Source organism: Carassius auratus, chromosome 1, assembly GCF_003368295.1.
Source record: "Carassius auratus strain Wakin chromosome 1, ASM336829v1, whole genome shotgun sequence".
Taxonomy (NCBI): Eukaryota; Metazoa; Chordata; class Actinopteri; order Cypriniformes; family Cyprinidae; genus Carassius; species Carassius auratus.
Window position 1 is genome coordinate 24,934,159 of NC_039243.1, and position 25,636 is coordinate 24,959,794.

The 25,636-nt window shown below is 36.7% G+C and overlaps 1 protein-coding gene across 2 annotated transcripts; it reads right to left on the minus strand.

Moving 5' to 3' along the window:
• On the minus strand, positions 1 to 25,332 carry LOC113105449 (ankyrin repeat domain-containing protein 10-like). 2 transcript variants are annotated; one of them, XM_026266523.1, is made up of 6 exons: positions 24,877 to 25,320; positions 22,492 to 22,644; positions 14,280 to 14,371; positions 2,192 to 2,427; positions 1,998 to 2,084; positions 1 to 904 (listed from the first exon to the last, which is right to left on the minus strand). In XM_026266523.1, the coding sequence occupies exons 1-6, from the start codon at positions 25,072 to 25,074 to the stop codon at positions 522 to 524; spliced, it is 1,149 nt and encodes a 382-aa protein (XP_026122308.1). In that variant the 5' UTR covers positions 25,075 to 25,320; the 3' UTR covers positions 1 to 521. The 2 variants fall into 2 exon arrangements, 1 of the variants encoding a protein (XP_026122308.1); XR_003292361.1 differs by having other exon boundaries at positions 747 to 904; positions 1,712 to 2,084; positions 24,877 to 25,332.
• Positions 25,333 to 25,636: the final 304 nt, after the last annotated feature.

Genomic DNA, 25,636 nt, shown 5'->3' on the forward strand with positions numbered 1-25,636 from the left:
TTTTGAGTTAGATTTTTTTAATTAGAACAAAGAAAAGGAATGTTATACATCTTAAGCTTTCTTTTTCAGAAAACAAAAAACAAAACACTTTTATAGTCAGCATGTAAGTGTTGCTTCAAAGGAAAAAAAAAAACAAATACAACAAAACAGTCATATAAAAGTGTCTCCTTTTTCAAAAAGCTAATATTCATTGGCACAAAACTACAAACTCAGTTCATCCACATAAAAATCAACTTCTTGCACTACTTAACATTCTAACATTGCATTTAAGGGGGAAAAAAAGAAATACACTCAGATATCTAGGCTGAGGTCAAACACATACATATAAAATAGAGTCAGCATTAGCTCAGATACAAAATGCCAATACAATTTCTCCCCTTTGGTAGAAAGACTGTCCCCTTTATCAAAAAGAAAATCCAAAAACAAAACAGCCTGCGTTAAGGTGCAAGATAACCCTTCAGTTTAAGGTGGATAGTGCTGCCAGCAATTTTGTAATTAAATGGACGGAAACCATTTTCACTTTATGATCCATGGAACAGCTGCACAGCACTGAGAACTTCTTGGTCATAATGCTGCTCTACCTTCACGACTGTGCTATGCTCCTGACAGCTGTTAGCATCTTCCAGGTTCTCTGCCGTATCCCCAAAACCATGGTAGTGTCCATAGCGCAGATGTTCACCGGAGTCAGGCAGGAACGCATCCCATGCAGGCCGGTGAGATACACAGCTGCTTGGGCTACCATTGAGGTGCAGTGAGCCACACATGTCCATTCTTGACTCAGCTGGAATGGTCTCGACCCCATTGAATTGGGATGAATTGCACTGCCCATTTGTGGCGAAGCTGTTGACAGTAAAACCGTTCTGCTGCCCATGACCATTCCTCAAACCTGTGGCTATGGCTTCATCTGTCATTCAAAACAAGACATGCGTCAGAATGTGAAGAGCAAATGGTCTTGATTACACATGAACTTGGGCCAGACCAGAAATACAAAACATTTGTACCCAGTACATTCTTGTAGATTGATAAACTGGATTTTCCATATGAGCACCTTTTTGCTCATGTTTCAAAGTGTACAATGTAATTTTGTTTTGAATCAACTATTACAAGTGAACAAACACACACACACACACACACACACAGTACACTTCCAAATGGTCACAATGAGAGTTTGAACTTTGAACACTAATTGTAGAAGTCAGCAGTAAGATTTTTTTTTTTAAATCAGAAACGCCATCAAATAACCTAAAAAATGCTTTAGTGTTTCAAATAAACAAGCATATTACAGGCAAAATATCTAAATATCTTTAAAATAGAGGATGGAAGCACAATTACATAGTAAAATATTAACCAATGCATTCATTAACTTGTAAATATGACATGAAATATCCTAAAATCAGTTGATGCTTTCATTGTGAAATATGTGGCTGGGAGATTCATAAAATATAACTTTTACGTTCAAGCCTTCTGTACAATATTAAGCTTACAACAAGCTAATTTTACAAAACGTGTTCAGAATAACCATATACAGATAATATTGCAAAAGTTAATGGAAATAAAGTCAAGAAAACTAGCAACTCTGTAGATGTATTTATGTATTATTTTAGCTGGTGTCTTTGCAAATACAGTACTGGTAAAGTCTGTTATTTAAGTCAAGTGTGTGCATACTTTGAAAATAAATATCAGCTTCTAAAAAAAAAAATGGACATCTCACCCCAACTATGATTATATTGCAGATATTTCAGCAGCCTGAAAAAGTCCAATACAAATATACTAGCTGAATAATTTGCATCGACAGCTTGTTGATAAACCTGAGGGAACTGGTTGATGGCTTGGCCCTCATAAATATGCATAGGAGTTTGTCCATAGCCAGGGGCCAGGAACAGAAGTCACAGATGGGGGCTCCAACATTTTTTGGGTGGGAGAGGGGTTCCTCAAAGAAACACTGTCCTCATGATGTTCAAACTCAATAGACTGTGGTGGAGAAGGTCTAGTCCCACCTGATTGGTCTTCAGCAGCTGATTCCACATTCATAATCTCAAGCTCCTCTCCAATTCCATTGTTTGTCTTCGCTGAAAAATCCATGCCTGAATGAAAAGCATGCAATGTAGTCAGATTTTTTTTTTTCTCCTTGATTTTGTGTTGATTTGTGCACAAACGCAAGTGATTAAAATGCACTACAAGACTGACTTACTCTCAGTTTTTGCTTTCTTCACGTGGTTTGGCTCTGTGTAATCAAGAAATCTTTTTCTATTGGCTGTCCCATTCAGAAGACTGCAGCCTTGGATGTGTGAATGGTTGGTCCCATTATGGGCAAATACATTTAGCTGAGTTAGCTGGTTGTGCATATTAGAGAGGAGCTGAGCACAATCATGGAAGCCTTGAGCATGGGCCAAATCTGCTGCAGTCAAACCATTTGCATTCCTCAAGCTGCATAGTGGGTAAAAAACAAAGATTAGTCGGGTCTTATTGAATTAGCACTTATAATGTTAATCATGTTGTTACATTTCAAAGACTTTCCCTTTTACTCTCTATGCTAGTTTTAGGAAAGGGCCAAAAAGTTAATTGTTCACACACACACACTGCAATAGGAAATAGTACTGTTCTGAAAAAAAAAAAAATTCTCTTACAAATAATTTTTGTGACCACAATTAAGCAATGATACAAGTTTAATACTATTTATCCAACATGATGCTTTTATTGAATAACTGTCATGCTAAAAGTACTGAAGGCAAGGCAGTTCATTTTTATTTCAAGAAGTAGTTAAAAAAACAGAAAAGCCTTGATCATTAGGAAAAAAAAAAATCAGAGCATATTTATCTCCAAATGCAGTGTGCGCACTTGATGAGAATTCAGACATGAACCAACATGGTAAATGGATAAAAGATGTTTGGACCAGATTATTAGTCATATTACATTCTAATGTCAAATGTTTGCCATTTTGTCACATGGATGTAAGATTATGCCCCTTCTGTGTGACACTGATATTCAAAGATTCTAGCCTTTGAATAGTGCCTTTTTAAGAATTATGATCATTATGGATTCTTTTTTGATCCTAAACATGTTTTATGCTTAGTCCACATGTACACGGGTATTTTTATAAACAGACTTTCACCTCCATTTAAAAAATAAATAAATAAACTTTTCCTCCTGAAAACGCAAAAACATGCTATAAAAACACGGTCAAGAGCATGCCAATCCAACAAGTGCTGATAAAACACTAACCGTAAAGCCATTCTGTCCAATTACAGACTTGCCTCGTGTAAACAAAGGAGATAGCGGTGCACAATCTGATGTCAAATAAATGAGATTACAGTGTGCACTTCAACATCACAAGCCAAAATCTCCGGTTTCACTGCAATCAGTGTTTCTGAAAATCTTCACCCTGGCAGGAGTTTTCAAAAAGGTTCGGTTTCAGTGATCTGATACTGCATTTGTGTGTGGACGAAACCGCATAGAAAAAGCTGAACTTTTGAAAATACCCGTGTTCGTGTAGACAAGGCCTTAATTAACATCTGGAAACCACCCCCAAATCTAACAAATGTCTGACCACTTCTGTCTTTTGCAATGTCTACACAATAAATAATGAGAAGGAATAACATTTGGGTCAGTAGTTGGTTCATTTATGAATTCGGTTTAACCCATCTATCTCTCCCTTTGTATTTTCAAAATGGTTTTACATGGAAAACAACAAAACAGTGAAAATAAATATAAATATACATAACAATGCTTCAAAATATAAAGAAAGACAAATTCAACTTTTCAAAACAAACAAAAAAAGTATATGATTGGCTTACATTCACTCATTCCTTCATAAACATCCCATTTATATCTAATAAAATATTAAATGCTTCCAAGTATTTTGACTTGAATATTTTTATCTTCTAGGAAACATTAAATGAAAACGTCAGACAATGCCAGACAATTCTTAAGGCAGGGACCTGTTGCACTGTAGTTAAGAATAACCATTTCTATGCCAGATATAAAAGGACTGGGGTCTCATTTATAAAACTCTCTGTAGATTTCATCCTAAAAGTGCACGCATGCACAAAAGCTAAATTTTGTATACGCACAAAAGTTTTCAGATTTATTAAACCATGTGTTTGCCAGAACCTTCGCAAAAGATCCCTTTATAAATCCCAGTCAGGGGAAGATTGTGTGTTTGTGCATCTCCACCTCGTCTCCTCCCTGAAATCAATATATATATGCAGCTAAAAATGCCCAGTTTTACTATGCATAACCTCATCTGCATATCATTTCCATGCACATTCACGTGACACCATGTTTAACACCGTCACAGGTACAAGACGTTAAGGAAATATGAGATTCAGACTATATATGTCTTTTGTGGCATACACAATTTTTGTTGCTTAAAATCATCTAGTATCCTTATGTTTTAAAATATATATATCAAAATATCTAAAAAAACTAAACTGTTTAAAATAGTTTTCGGATGAATATTTAAAAATAAGAGTTTTTCATTCTTTTCCAGTGGCCAAATAGTATTTTATTTATTTTAAACAATTCAAATCAATTGTATTTTCTGCAGTTTTGCTGATAAGGTGAACATCTTTTAGCTATTTTAGTGGAAACAGATAGGCCTATATTTATTGCAGTGGCACGTCACTGACAAAATGTTTAAACGGGGGGTGAAATGCTATTTCATGCATACTGAGTTTTTTGCACTGTTAAAGAGTTGGATTCCCATGCTAAACATGGACAAAGTTTCAAAAATTAAGTTGTACGTTTGAAGGAGTATTTTTGTTCCCAAAATACTCCTTCCGGTTTGTCACAAGTTTCGGAAAGTTTTTTTTCCGAGTATGGCTCTGTGTGACGTTAGATGGAGCGGAATTTCCTTATATGGGTCCTAGGGCACTTCTGCCGGAAGAGCGCGCGCTCCCGTATAGCGAGGCTGAGCAGCACAGACATTTCACTGATCAGAGCGAGAGCGTCGCGAAAAGTCACAAAAGAAGTGTGTTTTTGGTTGCACAGATTACCAAAAAAAAACAGCATTAAGGGACCAGTGGATGGAGTTTATTTTTACAGAGCATCAACAGAGTTGTGCAAGTGTTTGTGTTTGTTCCCTGCATTTCGAAGATGCTTGTTTTACAAACAAGGCCCAGTTTGACGACGGATTTGCGTATCGTTTATTTCTTAGGGATGATGCAATCCCAAGGAAAAAGGGTCACGATCGTGTGTTGGAACCGCAGGCGGTGAGTAAAACTGCTTCAAATATCTCTGCCTCCTTGTTAGTGCGTCCCCTCCCATCGGAGACTCGGGTTCGAGCCCCCGCTCGGAGCGAGTCGTTGCTGCTGCTGCTGCTCTCGTTCAGTTTCAGCCTCGGGATCGGATTCTGGATCATAAATAAACGGCTGAATCTGACTGTAAGCCATGGTTTGTTTTGGATGATGGGTTTTCCCTCACGGTAATGTCACAGCTTCCACATGCTCTCAACGCAAAAGCCTATTCGCGCTCGTGATTCTTTAGCTCCGCCCACACATCACGCCTCCAGCCGGTCGTGTTTCTCCGGGAAAAATCGGTACAGACTATCTTTCTCTTATGAATATAATAAAACAAAAGACTTTTTGGATTTATGAAGGATGCAGTACTACTCTATATGTACTCAAGATTAACAGGATATTGAGTGAAAACGAACATTTCACCCCCCCTTTAAAAAGGAAATGTGCAAATGATCTTTCTAATACAGTGGTATTTTTCATAATGTTGTGGAGATGCCTTCACACGACATCAACACCTCCGTGCAGCTGGGGTCCATTTAAGCTATTATCACTGAACCTATTCAAACCAGACAATGGACCATTCGACCACCGAATCCAGAGTGTCTGCCATAATATCGAAGTAAGTGTGAATCATTGATCATTGTTCTCACTAAAAATATTTGATCATAACATGATATCTGCAGTTTAAGATTAATTAATTATTGTGCACCTATAGGTCTCCTAAATGTCATTAAAACATAACATGCCACAGCAAAAGTGATTAAGTGCATCCAACTTAAATGTTTTTTTTTTAACTTCTGCGTTGTGACTATGTAATTTTATTGCTTATCTTCATTAATGAGAGTGGAATATTTAATGTAAATGTGTAAAAAAAAAAAAAAAAATCTGTTTACTTCTTTACTTTTCTCACTCCGGGAAAAAGAGTACATACACATGGTCTAGAATGTTCTTATGGTGTTTACATATTTACTGCAAGTTTATTTTTTATAAATCCCAATATGTGATTGAAAAAATTGTGTACGCAATTTATATGTTGATTTTGTGCGAATGCAACATTTATAAATAAGACCCCTAGTACTTCAGGACCACTTCAGAACTGATCTTTATTGTGTTACTTGTTTTAAAGTAATGTTTACTTAATAAAATGAATACTCAAAGGCCACACTGCATTGTTTTAATTTATTATTTACTTTACAATTAAACTACAGTTACTTCTGCTCCTGATTGGCTGAGAGGTCTTTCCAGCCGTGTGAGATTCTATTAGTATATAAGCATTTTACATTTGTATTGCTCTGCTTACACCATTTGTCCCAATAAGCATTATGGGAGGAGCAAACCCACTATAATTTTACAAATACTACTGTTGTGTGTCAGAATGTAGTTTTAAGAGCAGGTTTAATCTTCAGATTTATTTATATAAAGATTTTTAAAATACATTTTCAAATAGGCACTTTTTCTGTGATGTGAGCCCCAGGCCGGCCCAGTTCAGCACTCATATACCATATATTACCATTTATTAAATACTATCAATTAGTAAGTAATATTTTATATAAATAATAGTAGCATTTAATAATAGTATTTGGTATTTCTCTGTGTTAATGATGGTGATTTCAGTGCAGGTTACATTGTTACACCATCTGCAACTGCAGTTGAATCACAGTTGTGCTGATATAGAGCATTTTCGCACTCCTACTTGTGGTTTTGCTCATTTATTAATCAGAATTGCTAACACATTTAAATAGAAAGCTAATCAGTGTTTGGCTGTAGTATTAAAAAATGTTTTAGAGAATTGCAAAAATTTTGCTGGTATTTTGACAACACTAATGGAAATTAGAGGTCGACCGATGTTGGATTTTGACGATACTGATAGCTTGGTTGGACCACACTGCCCAATACCGATTAATTAACTGATCGTTTTTAAAATGGATACTGAAAAAAGCGCTTTATTTACAAAAAAAATAGTAGTAGTAGTAATAGTAATAATAGTAATAATAAAAATATTAATAAATTCCATTTTATTTATTTCCAAATTATGTTATTACATTTTTCTGGATTCAGTTTTTTCCATTTTAATTTTTCTCCACTCCTTTTTAATAGTTAAATTTAAGTGTATTAATTGTAAAGTAAGTCTAATTAAATAAAATCATGAAACTTACACATTTTCAAATCAGTTTAATAAAAGTTTAACAAAAATTACATGATTGTTTTTTCTGACCATATTTTTTTTTTATTGTTACCAAATTCTGTTTTAGCATGTCTAATTATTTGAATGCATAAAACAACTTAATATATTTATCTTTTTTTTTTTCTTAAAGAAGCCTAAAGATTTTTCCCCTCAAAAATGATGTGTGTATTTAAATTAGCGTTATCAAATCAAAGCATGAAACATTTTATTTTTCTTTTAATTACAAAAAATAATGTTTGTTTCATTTTAGTAGTAGTAGTGGTAGGCTATGTACATTTTACTGAACAATAGATTTGAAGTTCAGCGTTTAAAAAACAGAGCAAACGGAAAGAGCGATCTATATTATAGCTCTATAAATGAAGCATACAGACTTTATTAGAGCCACAGAAAGACAAACGTTTCGGATGGAATGATGCCTTCTCAGCCGTTCCAGCAACGGACGAAACGCAGAAAACATGGGCATGGATTTGTGTCAATAACCGATTGTTCCAGCAATCAACTATCGGTGCAGATTAATCGGTAAAACTGATAAATCGGTCGACCTCTAATGGAAATAACTTAAATATATAAAATTTGTGTCACTTCTAAATCAGTTCATTATGCTTTGCCTTTAACTGTTACCATTCATCTCGCTTATTAAAAAAAGCTGATTTTCAAAAGCATATTTGTCCATTTCAAATACATGTTACTATTATCAGTATTCATTAAATTAATGCTCTAAAAGGTTAGGTCAAGATTACATGATTCCAAAGAACGGAAGATGTTCAAATTGAACACTTCTTTCCAAAAGTTGTCAAATAATGGCTTTTAAATACATCAAAAATAAACTAGATGCATTTAATTGCAAACAAACTAAAACTAATGTTATGGCTATTTGCTATATCTAATGGTTGAAACCTCAGCACAAATAATGAAGTTTTGGATAAAGATGGTATTACAGCAGAAAAGACATATTGCTACAATTCATTTTCTGGCATTGAAAATGAAGAGGTCTTACACTGTTTGCCCTTGGAAGCATTTAACGTTTTAATACCGTATTTTCCGAACTATAAGGTGCACTTAAAAAAGCCTTTAATTTTCTCAAGAAATGGCAGGGCGCCTTATAATCGGGAGCACTTTATATATGGATCAAGGCGCTCTGTCAAAATGTTGACATTCCGTTTAACACAGTTCCATCTAGTGAATGCATAACGCAAACCCAGTCAAACGTTTGACTGCAGTATCTTCTATTCTATGCGCCTTGTAATCAGGTGCGCCCTATATATGAAAACAGTTCTAAAATAGGCCATTCATTGAAGTTGCTCCTTATAATCCAGTGCGTCTAATAGTGCGGAAAATACGGTACATAATTTTCTTTGTAATCCTAACATTCAAGTTGATAATTGTAGGATCACCATTTATTATTGAACCTCCCCTTGTCAATTGTTAGTTGAGAACATATGAGAAAACAAATATTGCAGGATAAGTAACAAGACAGTGCTGACTAGACAAAGCATGCAGATCTAAATGCTATCATAACTGTTCTCCTAGAATCAAAACCAATCACCACAAGAAATACCTCAACAGATTGCCAGTGTGTAGATACTGAAGGAAGCGATAGTGTGAACACTCAATGTAAGGGTGTTCGCTGAAGAACGTGTGGCAGCAGTTTTTGGAATGCTTCCCCCCCTTTTCTGGGCTTACTTGAGAAAATCAAGTCATGTTCAAATTCAACCACTGCAAAACATTGAGATGTGTAGGGATTTTCCTTCTCTGTAATGGTTCACAATGGATCTTCAATATAATTTTTTGTAAACATGCTACTTTAAACAGAAAGGTCTCAGATGATTTCAAACATATGATCAAGTACACATCTAAGATGCATAAAAACAAGCAGACATTCATGAATCGTATCTATATAAAGTGCTGACACATCCTTCTTTAAAGTATCCTGTGTTTTGGGGATCTATTCCCTGATCAGCTTTCTTAAAGACAGACTGTGTGCAGATCTGACTTCCTCATAACTCTTGCATTTTCAGATAGTTAGGAGCTTGTTAACAAGGCAAATACAATTAAAAAGCCATGGCCTATATATTAAAAAGTATGTTTTGGTACTGAAACCTGCAAAAAAAATTATTCCAACCGGTCTTTATAAGTCGAACACAGTATGAAATAATTTTTGTATCAACTTGGGAAAATGTAGTTATTCTTCACAAATTACAGTTTAATGGTAACAAATTTGATCTCTTTAGACTTGTTTAATACATTGACAGCCCTAGCGAAAACAGATTTTGAAATAATAAGGTAAACATTTTTGACTGATACAAAATGAAGCACTGCTGTAATGCTAGGCCTATATATTGAGGGTTTGGACATGACTATGGAAAAATATTCTAACAAGTCTTACTCACTGTTATAATGGCAATTTCCATAATATAGGTCTGATTTAGTTTTCTATTGAGAGTCTATTAACTGGAACTTGGCCATTTAAATTACATAATCAAACAAAGAAATCAGTCACAGTCTGATTGTTGTATTTGACAGATATATCAGCAGATAAATCATTGAGTGCTTTTAGTGTACTAACAAATGTGTCTACAAATTGATGTATTTTAAAAATTTTAGATGTTAGAATTTTATGTTTTTCAGAAAACACTTAAGACAAATAATATGTAACTCAGCTTTACAATTAAGTTCATGACATGTTAATTTCAGTGACATTTTAACGGTTTAATTTTATGGTTGGCTTTTATGATGAGAAACTTGCCAACGTGTGCAAAGCCATTTTCACACCAAATTTCCAGGTATATCTGACCCTGTTTCAACTAAATTTGGGGGGGGGGGGAATTCTATATCAATCAGTCTGTTCTAGAGATACTTCAATCACTACAAACATGTTTGAGAAAATGATTTCAATCTAAACAAGATAAAAAAAAATTACAGAACTTTTAACAACAAAAGGATATTTGCCTGTTTATTAATAATGTTTTCCAGATTGTTGATGCAAGTTGATCTTTGCTGTGCCATGTACTGACTGATGTGGCTATGAACAGTATAACAGTCTGGATGTGGCATTACCGGATAAAAAAAATACAAATAAAATTGTATAATTTATTTAACTTAATTAACTCTGACTCAGTTAACTTTCAGTGTTAAGCTAATCTGGAAACAGAAGGGTCATTCCATGTCAAATAAACAAAAATTCACAAAGTTCTCCAGCTCAAATTTTTTATTTTGGTAATATTTTCATGAATACATATAAATAATGTTGAAAGTCAAAATAAGTTGTTATTGTATGCACTGCTGTTCACAGACTACTAGCTCCAGCGGTCATTGCTTCGTTTCTAAATGGTAGCAACTCACCAGGACACTTCACCAACTCTCCAGTCATTCTCCTCTGACCATGCATTTATTTGTCTTTGATTGCCATCGGCTCTCGGTATTTCCTCATTCGCCCTGTCACGTCTAAACGGTTCGAAATTATATGGCTGTGGGCCATCATAAATGTTAACTGTGGGTCTTTCCACCTCTTCCTCATCCCAGTTAGACGCCATAGTCACTGAGTGCTAGAACTAGTTCTAGTAGCTGCTGAGCTGCAAGGCTGGGGCTACCTTCCAGCACGTCTACCTCATGTGACGTCATCGCCGAATTGCGTAAAAAATAACCGTTACTAACCAAAAACTACAAAAACTGGACTTTAACACCATTTTGGAGACATTTCTAACTTTATATACATATCTTGACTGCTTTACGTACCCATTAATCGAAAGTAGTGTTTAACCTGCACCATAGCCTTTAAATGTCGTAGATGTACATTTACTCAGCAATACATTATTTAGTAGTGCGGTCAAATTTACAATTTTGGAGCCAAATTACAGGTGGGTAAAAATGATAACTGTTGGTACTAGGAAACTGTTGGACTATTAATAAAATCTGCTGACTTGCACGCTTATAACGTGCAAATATTAAAAAGATATTTAAATTTCATTTTAGATTTTGGTACTACAAATTGTATTTTTCCAAAGTTTGCGTGCACGTAACTCGAGTAATTAAAGATTTCTCGATAGATTCTGACTCCTAAATTTATTTTGAAATCTTCATTTTAAAGGACCTATTTGGCTCGAACCCATAGATATGGGGATCTCAATGCAGCTCCATGTCCAAATTGTTACATTTTACCAATTTTCAATCATTGAAATCCAAATGTGGGTCACTTTGCATAGAATAACTAAATGTATATAAAATGTACCTGGTTTAAAATGTAGTTGTTGCGGCTTGAATACAATATATTTTTACCCACACCTAAATTGGCTCTAAATTTCATGTGAAAATTTTCATTTTTACTGCTCACCAATGATATTTTGGCTTTCATTTATGTATTTCTTTTACCAGGAAAAAAATATCAATATCATTTTTTTTTTTTTTAGATGGGACCTCTTGTTGAGTTGACATGGAATGACCCAAAAGGCATTTCTTCAAGACAATCTAATAAACAATACATCTCATTGAACACACACAAACACAAGGCATCATGCTTAAGGTTACTTGCAAAACTATTTAAAACAAATGCACAATTACTCAACCATCCACCACCCATCTTGGCACTTGGTACCAGCATTCTCCCAAAAAGCATTTATTTATTTATTAATTTCTTAATATTTTTTAATAGTAAAGACTTGTATTCATTTCAAGATTGTCTCATACACTTACTTGATTTAAAGGAAAATGTCATGAAATTTCTAAGAGGTCTCTAGTAATCCATTACAGAAAATTCATTAAATCTTGCATGTCAAAATATTGGCTAGTCAAGGCGAGAGTGGTTTCATTTGACAGATGAAAAAAAAAAAATGAAATGAATGGATACAGGGCTCAACAATAAGGATTGCCCGATGGCCCTGGTCAGCGTGAAACACACTCGGGACAGTTGACTGATTTGTCACTGCTGGGTCATCATTAAAGTTTATAATTTGCACTTGTTTCAAGTCTCATCAATTTTTTAAATCCAAGTAGGGCTGCGCGATATGGAGCAAAAAATATATCTCGATATAGGATATATATCTCACAAAATTTTCACATCAATTTATTAAAAGATTAACATACATTACATGTTTAGGGCCCTATGAAATATTTTATGTTTTATTGTTACCTAATTCTTTAACTTACACAATTACATTTCTACGACCATTCATTTGGTCTCTAGAGTTACTTTTTCTAGTAGACTAATGAGTTCACTGAATGTGTTTTTCCATGGTAAATGTGACGTTACATGACATTGTTTACAAGATACCGTCGTCTTCCCACGATTGAAACCCTGATTGCGTGAATACATAAGACAGGATATGGATTTCTATAAGTTGTACTCTCTTTTAACATGTCTCTGGATGTTTATTCATGTTTATTTCATGCTAGAACTGCTATTAAAGCAAAGGAGACTATCAGTTCACAACGATCTGTCACCCCACATTAAACAGCACCATAACAGCATTTAATATTTGAATATTGTAATAAAATGGACAGAACTTGTTTCATATCAAAAGTAACAAATGACAAAGCTTATGGCAATTTATTGGACGGGAGGGACGCTACAATGTTCCATTCATTATCTGACTAGGCTAGACTAAACGATTCTTGGGACTTCAGGATCGATATAATAATAATAAAAAAGGCAATAGAATAAAATCAAGAAATCTATATTTTTTTACCCAGCCCTATTAATGTGTGTTAATTTGTTTATTCATTCCTGTTTTATTAGTCACTGCCTTAAATAATAATAATAATTATGTTTTTACTTTATATTAGTTAGGCTAGTACTTTTTCCTGTGGTACTGTAAATGGAAACTAGAATTGTGAAATTAAACTGGTATCTAAAATGCTACTGTCATAATAAGTTAGTTTATTAGAATAAAAGGTTGCATAGGTCAAAAACAATTAAAAAAAATATATATTTTTTTTGTTGCTGGGCAAATAAAAAATTCAACTACAGTGCGACTGGGTCAGTAAAAATAATCCTTAATGTTGAGCCCTGGGATGCTTTATTTCTCATATAGAACATTTTTAAATTGGAATCCACATTGCATGCCAAGATTTGTAAGAGACCTCTGATCTGCTTGGGGAAAAAATGAGGAAATTTGCGTTTGTTTTGATTGAATTTCATCTTAACAAAAAATGAAACCACTAAACACAAAATTCATCTTTAAGCTAAATGACAACAGGTTTAGATCAACACATTCATTAGATTAAGAAAAAACTCCACTAAAAGTACTCTGCTAGCCTACCGCTGACTCTAGCTGCATCCAAGAACATAAAGCAGAACAAACTAAACTGCCACTGTGAAAGCCCCTTTAAAGTGATAGTTCACCCCCCCCCCCCCCCACCTCCAAAAAAATTTTTCACCCTCTTTACTTTAGAATAATGTTTAAGTATTTATTTACTAAATTTTGGTAAATTTTATTTTTGAAAGAAAAAAATGCTGCAAAAATATTAATATCTTAATATCCATATCTTCATTTGTGCTTCAAAGATGAACAGAAGTCTGGAACTTTGGAACGACATGAGGATGAGAAAATTATGACAGAATTGTCATTTTAGATGGAGTATCACTTTAACTGAATGAATTAAATTTAAATAGATGTACACTACAATTAGCAGTTGTTATTAGAACTGAAATGTGTTTTGGAATTGGATTTTTTTTTTTTAATACCTGGTTTCACTAGATTGTCAAAATCAAAATGAGGCTCTATGGCAGAGTGTTTTTTTTTTGTGGAGATTCTCTTTCACACTGTGATTTCACATAATAAAGTATTACATAAAGTCACATAATAATGCATTTAAAAATAAATTAAAAAAAAAAAAAAAAAAACAGTAAGACATTGACTTACTCCGGTTTGGCTCCTTGGATCAACAAGACATTAATGCACTCTATGTTACCAGCCCGTGCTGCTTTGTGAATGGGTGCTTCACCCACATAATCCTAAAACCATATGAAAAACACACATTTAGATGGGCTTTCACAACATCACTTGAACATTTCTTTACACTAAAAATGCTTTTAACAACCATCAGCATGTGTGAGTCTACAGTGGGGAAAAGATTTAATGTTTCAGGAGGTATGGGGTTTGTGTGGGGTTTCAGAGGAGGGCGGGGTGATTTGAGTTCAAGGCTCTCACAGCCTGAGGGAAAAAGCCGTTGAGCAGTCTGGCGAAGCAGGTTCTGATGCTCCATTACCATCTTCCTGATGATAGGAGCTGGAAGAGACTCTGGGAGGGATGGGTGGGGTCCTTCGCGATACTGTTTTCTTTGCTGGAACATCATGTGAGGAAAATGTCTAGGATGGAGGAGAGAGGGGCACTGATGATCTTTGCAGCTGTGTTCACTGTCCGCTGGTAGGTCTTGCGGTCTGCTGCACTACAGTTCCCGTACCAGACAGTGATGCAGCTGGTCAGCACACTCTCTATGGTTTCTCTGTAGAATGTGGTGAGGATGGGTGTAGGGAGACTTGATCTTTTCAGCCGGCAGAGAAAGGTGCTGTTGTGCCTTCTTGGACCGTTACATGGTGTTGGTGGTCCAGGTGAGATCCTCTGTGATGCTCACCCCCAGGTTTTTTGATGCTGCTGACTCTTTCCACAGTCGAGCTGTTGATAGTCAGTGGGGGGTGGTCAACGTAGTTTCTCCTGAAGTCCATCACATCCTCCTTTGTCTTCCACATTGAGGGAGGGGTTGTTAATGCCACACCTGGTGAGACTTACCCATCACGCTCCCTAAGGTCACAAAATGCTGGACTTTTGGTAGTTCCTAGGATAGCAAAGTCCACTAAAGGAGGTAGAGCTTTTTTGTATTTGGCTGTCAAACTCTGGAATAGCCTTCATGTTAATGTTCGGGGTTCAGACACACTCTCTCTGTTTAAATCTAGATTAAAAACACATCTCTTTTGCCAAGCATTAAAATAATGCATCTCATAATTTGTGACTGCAGTTGGGGAAGTCATGGCCTAGTAGTTAGAGAGTTTGACTCCTAATTAGGGATGTCAACGATTAATCGATGATCGATTAATTGTCGATAAGAGATGCAATCGATTAAGGCTATCGATGGTCGGTTAACCGCTTCAATGTTGGGCTGCGTGCGGCTCATGCTCACTCAACACGTGCGAACGGCTGTGAGTGACGATGACGATATATAAAAGCATCATCATTCATTCACAATGTACAAATTAAGCTTTTAATGTGATTAAAACTTTAAAGTACATTAAAATAGAAACAACATAAAAGTTCTTCAACATTAAATGCAATAGAAATGTAGTTACTAATCATTTCATCAGATAACGGTTTTATATCGTGCGCTTTGCAGGGCTGCGGGACACAGTGACAGGACAGGTAGTCTATTCATTCCTACAACTTGTTAATTCATTCCTACGAATTATTAATGTGGCAATTGTCCATGTTTCATTAATTTTGTTCCCTAAATAACCCATGATTTAAGTGAAATAAGGGAACAAATTAATAAATCGAACAAATTCTTAATTCATGAAATCTTTAATTTCCCTTCCCATGTTTACCACAGTAAGAGATGCGAAAACAGTTATTAAAAGCGAAAGATAATAAAATAAACCTTGGAAATTAGAGGGTTAGACTATGAAGATTTAGGAAAAGAAACAATGCCTAATACTGAATTTGTGGAATTTCGTGACCAACCGGCAAACCAGAACAAAGCCGCGTAAATGAAGACTATGGGGTCCAAAAGCATGGTCGCGATCTAACATTTTCCAGTTAACCTATTATTCCTCTAATAAACAAAGTTTTTATACCACACTTGTCATAATCAGATCTTATCATTTCTAAATAAATAATTGCTGGATTCAAAACAGCGATTAATAGGCGCTGTGACCGACACATTCCTGGAGCTATCACTGCTGTCACTAAACGGTGACGCCGAGCATTGTTCACAAGTTTCTGCATGGACCTGACTAGGGCACAGGTTCTAAGCCCTGGGACAAAATGGGATGCTTTAAGGAAAATTTATAGCCTACTAAGTAATAGGCCCAACATAAAAATAATTTGTTTTCATGTGTTTTTTTTTTTTTTTAAATAGGCTATGCGAAATATATCTGACTTAAATAGGCTAATTAAGATTAACGGATTTAAAACAGAAGTGTGGGCGCTCCATAAGTTCACAATAAAAAAAAAAGAATGACAACGCATTCTGTTTGTTTGCTTTATTTTACAAGAGCACAAATCTTCTGTTTTTATTGTGAGTGTGCACAAATGAAAGTAAACACTTTTGCGGAAAATATATATTTTTTTTAATGTCTCAGCTGTTTCGATCGCCCCGGAGCCTGCTGCACACGTATATTCTAGCGATTCAAACTTACATCGCAGTCTGTTCATTATCAAAATAAAATAGTCAACTAAACATTTAAAAGGTTACACTGGTCAGTTTAAATAGACCGTAGTATACCGGTCCACTCTGCTGTTATGCCAAGGACGTTTTTGCTCATATGAAGAGGATCATCTTTTCCGTCTATATGCGAATGCGTTTTAAGTACAAGCCTAGTTTACATTATAAATAATAGTTTAACATTCAAATACATTGCGAATATGGAAACATTTCGATTTGTGCCGAATGAGACATGAGCAATAACCTCCAAATAAATCTAGCCAAAGCCGCGCTCGCTCATCCTCGTCTGCATGCATGCACTGTCACGATCTAATGCGCTGTATGCCGGATTTTTAAAAATCTGACATTTTCTAGGACAGAATCCAGCAGGATCAAATTAATGTGAGCAACAGTGTGTTTTGGTGCAGCAGCGCCGATGTAGTTCACTTAATGTGCAGCGCAGTCACACGCGCTCCACATTTCGGATAATTTTATACAATAATGTCAGTTGAAAACATTGCAATTGTGCTTTAAAATACAACAATGAGCACTACAAAACCATTTAAATAGGCGCGTTCAGCGTTCTCCGTGCGGGATTGGAAACTGTCAACAAAGTAAAATGACCTCAAAAGTATGGCGCGCTCTCTTCATTTTATCAAATGATCATAATCGCATCTATTCATTTTATAATCCTGCTACTAGCATTTTATTCAGACTAAAACCTCTTTAATTCAAGTGAGAAAGCGTTTTGTGTGTGTGTGTGGCTTTTGCACATCCTGTCATACCGCTGACTGCGTGCCTACAATAGACGCATTTTGCAGTATTATGGTTAACGATTAATCGATTAATTGATCGTTAATTTAAACGACGATCGATCATGGAAATAATCGAAATTTGACATCCCTACTCCTAATCCTAGGGTTGTGGGTTTGAATCTTGGGCTGGCAATACCACGACTTAGGGTGCCCTTGAGCAAGGCACCGAACCCCCAACTGCTCCCCGGGCGCCGCAGCATAAAATGGCTGCCCACTGCTCCGGGTGTGTGTTCACTGTGTGTGTGTGTGTGTGTGTGTGTGTGTGTGTTCACTGCTGTGTGTGTGCACTTTGGATGGGTTAAATGCAGAGCACATCACTTTCATAAACTGACAGTCATCACTGATAAGCTACTACTAAATACTGTAGAAACGCACTGACATTAGGAGTAACTCCTTAAAGTGTCAGGACTAATCTGTGTTCCACATTACCAATCTGTGGGAGCCAGAATTCTTGCTGATTGGTATGGGATCAAATACTTATTTTCTTCACTGAAATGCATATCAATTTCTAACCTTTATATAATGTGTTTTTTAACTGGATTTTTTGGTTGATATTCTGTCTCTATCCCTTAAAATAAACTTACCATAAAAATTACATTCCCTTCATTTATTTGTAAGTGGGCAAACTTATAAAATCAGCAGCTGTATAAAGGCTATTTCTGCATCTTTGGTTGGTATCAATCTAAAGTAGGGAATCTAAACAAATATTCTACAAGTGAATCATATCCACGACATTGAACTCTTCACACTAACACAACAGCTCCCCCTAAAGGGTATAAACTAAAGCACAGAGGTTCATTTGCCATTAAATAACCCAAATAATGCCACAAAAATAGGTCAAACCTATATTTCTGCAGTAATACAACAGGGACATCTCTCGTTCACTTCCTCTCAAACCAAAGCAATAATACAGAGATAATACATAATCTCCCTTCCTGACATTAAACACTCAAGACAGGCCTTATCCAACAGTTTAGCAAAGGCACATTCTGAGAGGTTTGGACAATCTTGCTTTGCTGGTGACGGCATCTCTATCAGGCATAAGTAAAATAAATGTAACAAAATGGGGTATATTCAAAAAAATATTTCTTAATTTACTCCTGAGCACATAAGAGTAGAAGCCATTCAGTCTGCACATATTTAATATTAATTCATTAATGAGTATTATGTATACATGTACCGTATATACCGTGTGTGTGTGTGTGTGTGTGTGTATATATATATATATATATATATATATATATATATATATATATATATATATATATATATATATATATATATATATATATATATATATATATATATATATATGTTTTTAAATAAATTACTCCAGCTTCTCAAAGTGAAGAGCAAAACTGTAAAAAGCATTATAAGTGTTAGTTTCGGCCTTCAAACACGATTGGTCAGCAAGAGAACTGATGACAGTATGATGACTTTTCATTCTGTTACTTCACCTGTCTGCTTGCCTTCATCTGTTATTAAGTGGTAAATATCCCTTTGGGTTAAATCACAGACTACAGTGGTCAACCCTCGAGGACCAACATCAACATTCAGGGCTCATAGATAAATTAACTGACTAAAGAAGAACACAGTAGCATGTCCTATGGTGGAATAAAAGACTTTTCAATGCTGAACATTTCAGCTCATTATTAAGGGACTATGCTCTTGCAAAAGCCCATGCAAACATTCAGAGTCATAAGGCTGTTATACATATATCTCACCTCAAAATAATACAATCTCAACTCACTGACCTTATAAAGCCTACTCTATCGTATTTATATACCTCTAAATAACCAAAATGATCAAAACTTTGCTGAACAACCTGTTGAACACAATCTACTAAATGCTTTGTCATCTGATTGATAGCTTAGTATTTTTTAGCAAATGGAAGGCCTGTTAGTATTATTCTATAAGCGTCCCTTTTAAGGCAGTGGGGTCATGTGTCTTTCTACCTGGGCTAAAGAAAAGAAAAAAATGACTGTTGCTCAGTGGTCAAAAGTCCTCTTTTCAGATGAGAGCAAGTTTTGTATTTCATTTGGAAACCAATGTCCTTGAGTCTGGAGGAAGGGTGGAGAAGCTCATAGCACAAGTTGCTTGAAATGCAGTGTTAAGTTTCCACAGTCTGTGATGATTTGGGGTGCAATGTCATCTGCTGATGTTGGTCCATTGTGTTTTATGAAAACCAAAGTCATTGCACCCGTTTACCAAGAAATCTTTGAGCACTTCATGCTTCTGTTTGCTGACCAGCTTTTTGAGGATGCTGATTTCATTTTCCAGCAGGATTTGGCACCTGCCCACACTGCCAAAAGCACCAAAAGTCGGTTAAATGACCATGGTGCTGCATGAGCTGAAGGCCACTGTCAAAGAAACCAGGGCTTCCATACTAGGGCTGCAAGATGTGTCGTTTAAGTATTGATATCACGATGTACAAATCCACGATAGTCACATCGCAGGATGTGCAATGTAGGCTGTCGTAGTTGATCCGTTATTCATTAACTGTACGGGCCAGCTGCTCCCCGGCCCTTGAAGAATGTGATTCGCGGATTAATTGCACAGCTTAACCATCATAGAGTGAAAGTTTATCATTGACAGGACTGAAAACCACATGCAAGTTTAACAGGGCAGAGAGAGAGAGACAGAGAGAGAGAGAGTGAGAGCGTGCGAGAGAGACAGGGAGAGAGAATGCGCGCAAGAGAGACAGGGAGAGAGAGCGCGCGCGCGAGAGAGAGACAGAGAGAGCGCGCACGTGAGAGAGACAGACAGAGAGTACATTAGAAGTACCATCACTGTTTATAGAAATGTATATGGATTTATTTTGCATGTAATTTTTTTTTCTTATGAATATATATGTATTTTTGTTTTGTTTGTTTCTATTCTGCTATGTACAATGCTTTGGCAATATGTACCTTTGTATGTCATGCCAATAAAGCAATATGAATTGAATTAAGAGAGAGAGAAGAGAGAGACCGAGAGAGAGCGAGCCATTTTCAAACTACACGAGCGCTGTCTTGCTCTCTCTCCCTCGCGCATATTAATCAATTGACACGATGGTGTCGATGTTTAAATCATTTAAAATGTGCTCACCCCATTTTTGTTTGTAAGAAAAAATATGGCAATATATATCGCAGAAAAATAAAATATCGCAATGTCTTTTTTTCCCAATATCGTGCAGCCCTATTCCATACCACCTCAGCAGTGCAACAAACTGATCACCTCCATGCCACGCCAATAATTAAATTAATTAATTAAAGCAAAAGGAGCCCCAACCAAGTATTGAGTACATGTGCAGTAAATGAACATACTTTCCAGAAGGCCAAAAATTTACTCAAAAATTTTTATTGGTCTTATGAAGTGTTCTAATTGGTTGAGGTGGGTTTTTGTTAAATGTGAGAAAAAATTATCACAATTTAAAGAACCAAAGACTTTAATACCGTATTTTCCGGACTATAAGTCGCACTTTTTTCATAGTTTGGCTTGTCCTGTGACTTATAGTCAGGTGCCACTTATTTATCAAAATTAATTTGACATGAACCAAAAGAAATGAACTAACAGAAAACATTACTGTCTACAGCCGCTAGAGGGCGCTCTATGCTGCCAGAGATGCTGCTCATTGCTCCTGTAGTACACTGAGCAGCATAGAGCGCCCTCTCGCGGCTGTAGATGGTAATGTTTTATCTTGGTTCTTAGTTCTAAATAAATACAACTTACAGTCTGGTGCAACTTATGTTTTTTTTGTTCCTCATCATGACGTATATTTGGACTGATGCGACTTATACTCAGGTGCGACTTATAGTCTGAAAAATACGGTTACACAAGTTTCACAATTTGAGATGAATTACTGAAATAAATGAACCTTTCCACTAGGGCTGCACGTTCTCAAGTTTTTCATTAACCGTTAACCGAGGCCCTTAGCGGTTAATACTCGGTTAACCATAGTGTGCCATAGTAACCATAACCATAGTAATTTCCGGACATTGGCCGAAAAAAAAAGGAATGTCCGACAAAATTTAATCTCTCCGGTCAAATTGTCCTATTAAAACTGCCTAATAATGCCGCCCATTAACACAATCTGAATTTGAGAATAAGCCTAAAATGTATAAGGCAAAAGGTAACAAGCAGACTCCGCGGCCGCCTCGATAAGGCTATGACTATGACTATGTTTGACACGTACAATATTTGAAAAGCGATAATTATTTATTTATTTATTTAAATTACATTTATATCTGAATTTATGTCAACCTATAGACTTTCAAATATCAAAATGTCATGAATTAATATGTATTTTTGTACAAAATGACATATAAACATATTTTCCTATTATACTTTGCCTGGAAACGCTTCCAACAAGGCGTCGGTTCTATTTCTAGCATGCACGCGTCGAGCCGCGCGTCTCACGCAGGCAGTCGGCAAGCTCTAACCTGTTAACATGGGAACCGAATTAAAAACAGACACGCCACACAGCTGAGATGCTTTCGCCACGCATCCAGTGTGTCCTGACCGGCCTAATGATGCCCGGGTGTTGGCTGTTGAGATTACAACAACGAGGTTGTACTTGAAGTATATCTAAGCACTGTATTGCAATACTTGCATTTTGCCCCGTCACTCGTATTAGCCCGCTTCATATTAGAAAAATGACTTCTTCTTGTGGACATTACAAATGTCTGGGAGCGCTCTGGCGGTCTCTGGTGGTGCAAAAATGTATTACAACTAAATTCAATGCACGCCATTGACGTCACTTAACCGAGCAAAATGTTTCACTCGGTTACACAATTTTTAACGGTTAATCGGTTAACCGGTTAACCATGGACACCCCTACTTTCCACGACATTCTAATTTACTGAGAAGCACCGGTATATGACATCACAAATCCTATAACATTATCAATTACTGTATGTGTACCCACCTGTCTGTTTATTTCAGCCCCTGTATGTAAAAGCCACAGGAGGCATTCTGGATGTCCTCCAAATGCAGCAATGTGAGCCGGGGTCTGGGCAAACCGTGTGGTCAGTGCATTTACTTCACAACCCACCTGCACGAGCCTTGTAACACACTCCAGCTGTTTTGTGACCGAGAGAAAAATAAAATCAACAAATTAGTGACATGACTTTCCACCAGCGCCTGGTTTTTCCCCCTACATAAAATTGAAATCATGCTCAAAACACAAACCATCAATAATTCCAGAACAATTTAAGAGATAAGGATTGATTACTTCAGCTCAAGCTGTTGTTTATAGCAGCACATTTAACATTGGTGAAATCAAATAGTTAGAGACAGACTGCCAATCTCTCTGACTGGCTATTTGAGGCTCATGTTTCCTGCTCTGCCGTCAGGTACCAGCTGTGTTGTATTTAATATTGAGAAACATGCAGCAACTCGTTACCCTGTTCTCTGGCTCGCTTATCCCTTCCTGACATTAAACAGACTCTGGAAAAATAGACCAAATCCTCAAACACTTTAACAAAAAGTCCTTTAACCTTTGTTTGGCTGTTTGAAATTTCCTCATGGCCAAAACATATCAGTAAAAATTGCACAATCAGCAGATGTTAAGAGCAGAAAGACAGGATGTGCTCGTTGTATGCGTGTATGATGAACATGAAGTTTATTTAGAATAAAACGCAGAAATACACTAAACTGGAGAAATTTGAACCAATGACAAATGTGTTCAAGTGTGGAAAACACCACATTTCATAGGACCAGTTCTTTGCTCAGAGTGTTCCTCTGTAAACTTCCATTAGGAATAATGCTAAAAATAGATACGTCACTGAAGCTTTTCCATTTTTCCATAATGAATGCCAGCAATGAGACATAATGAGGTAATCCGTTTTAAATAACATCAATAGTAACTGTCCACACAAGACAAAAAAAAAATATTTTTTCATCACTGAATGGCCACGAAAGTACAAACCGACTTCAACAAAACGGTCAATAATCTCAACATTATGTAACATTACACAATTTAAACAATATGGCAATAAAATGTGTATAATTTAACAAGCATTAAAGGCTGTCAACAGTATGTCAAAACTTCCAAAAACACATCCACTTTAGGCACAATGTCAAGCACTGTATAAAGGTCCAAGCTTATGTAGTTTTCACAAAGTTTTTGTCTGATTTACCATAAAGACATTTAGTCAGCTTAACAATTGGTAAGTTTTAAAGAACTGCACAATACATCGGACACACCATTCGGGGACTGTTTTACAGCGGGAGCACGCTTGGACAGATATGGAAGATCCTCGCTCATCCACCTGGATTTTTTCTTTTACTTGTTCACACATACAAGTTGTTTGTATGTTCTTGAATGAGCAATAATTATAACGTATGCACAGGACTTTTCCACATTTGATTGGGCGGACCAGCCGTCAATCTGTGTGGACAGGTCTGTCACTGGGACACCTTGTGGGCTACTTCAGTGCCTCAAAGAATCGTTTGCATTCCTGTCAAAAATAATATTGTGCTACCCTTACTAATGTCTATATACAGCAATACAACAACAAACAACATTTTAACAAGAGGATTTGAATTTTCAAATCGCGGTTTTGGCGCGTGGTGTTTTACTGGTCTTCGCCCAGCCAATGACTGAATCGGTGGGCTGGCGGCTGAGATGGTCCTCACTGGACAATACAAGATCCGGATCCAACTCCTCCCACCTGATCCCTAAACCTACCCGTCTCCACCCCCTAGATGTGGATCCAACCACGCCCCCTGGATATTATTTTCTGAAGTGGGGGGTTAATGTTACAAGGGCTTCGCTGGCTGAGGTCCACGCAAGTTGATTCTTCCAAGTAATAGTTAATGTGATCCAGAATCAAAGAAGCAATCAGAAACGTCTATACTCGGCTTAATTTCTTTTTAATCAAGCTTAACTTGCGAGTTACATCCATACGTCAAGAGTGCAGAAGAGACGACATGTGTGCCACTGACGCTGTAGTCTGCCTCATCTCAGACAGAAATCCCAATGCTTCAGTTCAAACACGTATTAAGTGATTAATCTCTGCTCTTACCCGGTCTGTGAGTTTGCACTCAGTCCCTGCGAATGATATGACCTGTTTTCTGCCGATATTTTATCGAGCAAACGATATGGCAACTCATTTCATATTGATGTGATATTTGAGTTGTCCTTGTATATGCACATGCTGTAAGTTCAGTTTTTGATGACAGCACGCCTGACTAATAATGTTAAACGCTCGTTACTCCCTAAACCAGTGCACATACACGCCTCTATCTCCGGAAGAGAAAGAACGGAAGAATAAAACATACATCTATGCAATCAGTGTACTTCTATTACCTTCCCGAAGTGTGCTGCCCAATGAATGGGGGTCCAGCCGTAAAACGAGTCCTCGGCAGCCAGCTCCGCCTGGTTAGAGGAGCGCTGGAGCAGCGAGCAAAGCGCGCCGACGTCTCCATCCCTGCACGCGCGATGAAGCGGGTAACGTGTGTTCAGCACCTCGTCGTTGGAGAAACCGGGCTCCATTCCTACAGACATGGTCGAACAGCTCGGCTGCGTCGTGGAAAACTCGAGTTATTTGGCTTACGAACGCCCCAGGGTGAGCAAGGCGGTGCGCTCAGATAACACCTACCAAGAACACACACAAAGAATGCAATGAGACTGAATACTGCAAATGAAGTGAGCGGCCCGCGCTTACTCATTCGAAGTGTAACTTGAGTGGTTCTTTGGAAATCCCGGACTGGAGTGCTTCTGGGGCTGGGGAGCAAATTTAGCTCAGACAACGTAATGACGTACGAAAAACCCGCTATGGATTTTAGGAACTCTTTAAGAACTATTAGAACAATCTGTGTTTTAAATCACATAATGTAGTGTATATGAATGAATGTATTTCAAGTATTTTATAAATCTATCTATCTAGCTATCTAGCTATCTATCTAGCTATCTTTTTTACCTTCGCCCAGTACGGAGCATTTTTTGTAGAATTTATTTCAGGACGAATTTTGGAAGAGATGATTTTAGTCTATCAAGAAGCTTATATTTATTTTTCCTTTTTAAATTGTATTATTGTGCTTACTGTGGATTTGGGGGATGGTTGTGA

Bases quoted from the DNA above. Each gene is read 5' to 3' on its own strand.
- LOC113105449 (XM_026266523.1), bottom strand. From the start codon at position 25,074: ATGTCTGTAGGAATGGAGCCCGGTTTCTCCAACGACGAGGTGCTGAAC. The intron at 14,372-22,491 runs GTGGGTACACAT...ATATGGTTTTAG, and splicing joins GGGCTGAAATAAACAGACAG to GATTATGTGGGTGAAGCACC. The intron at 2,085-2,191 runs GTAAGTCAGTCT...CTTTTCATTCAG, and splicing joins GAAGAAAGCAAAAACTGAGA to GCATGGATTTTTCAGCGAAG.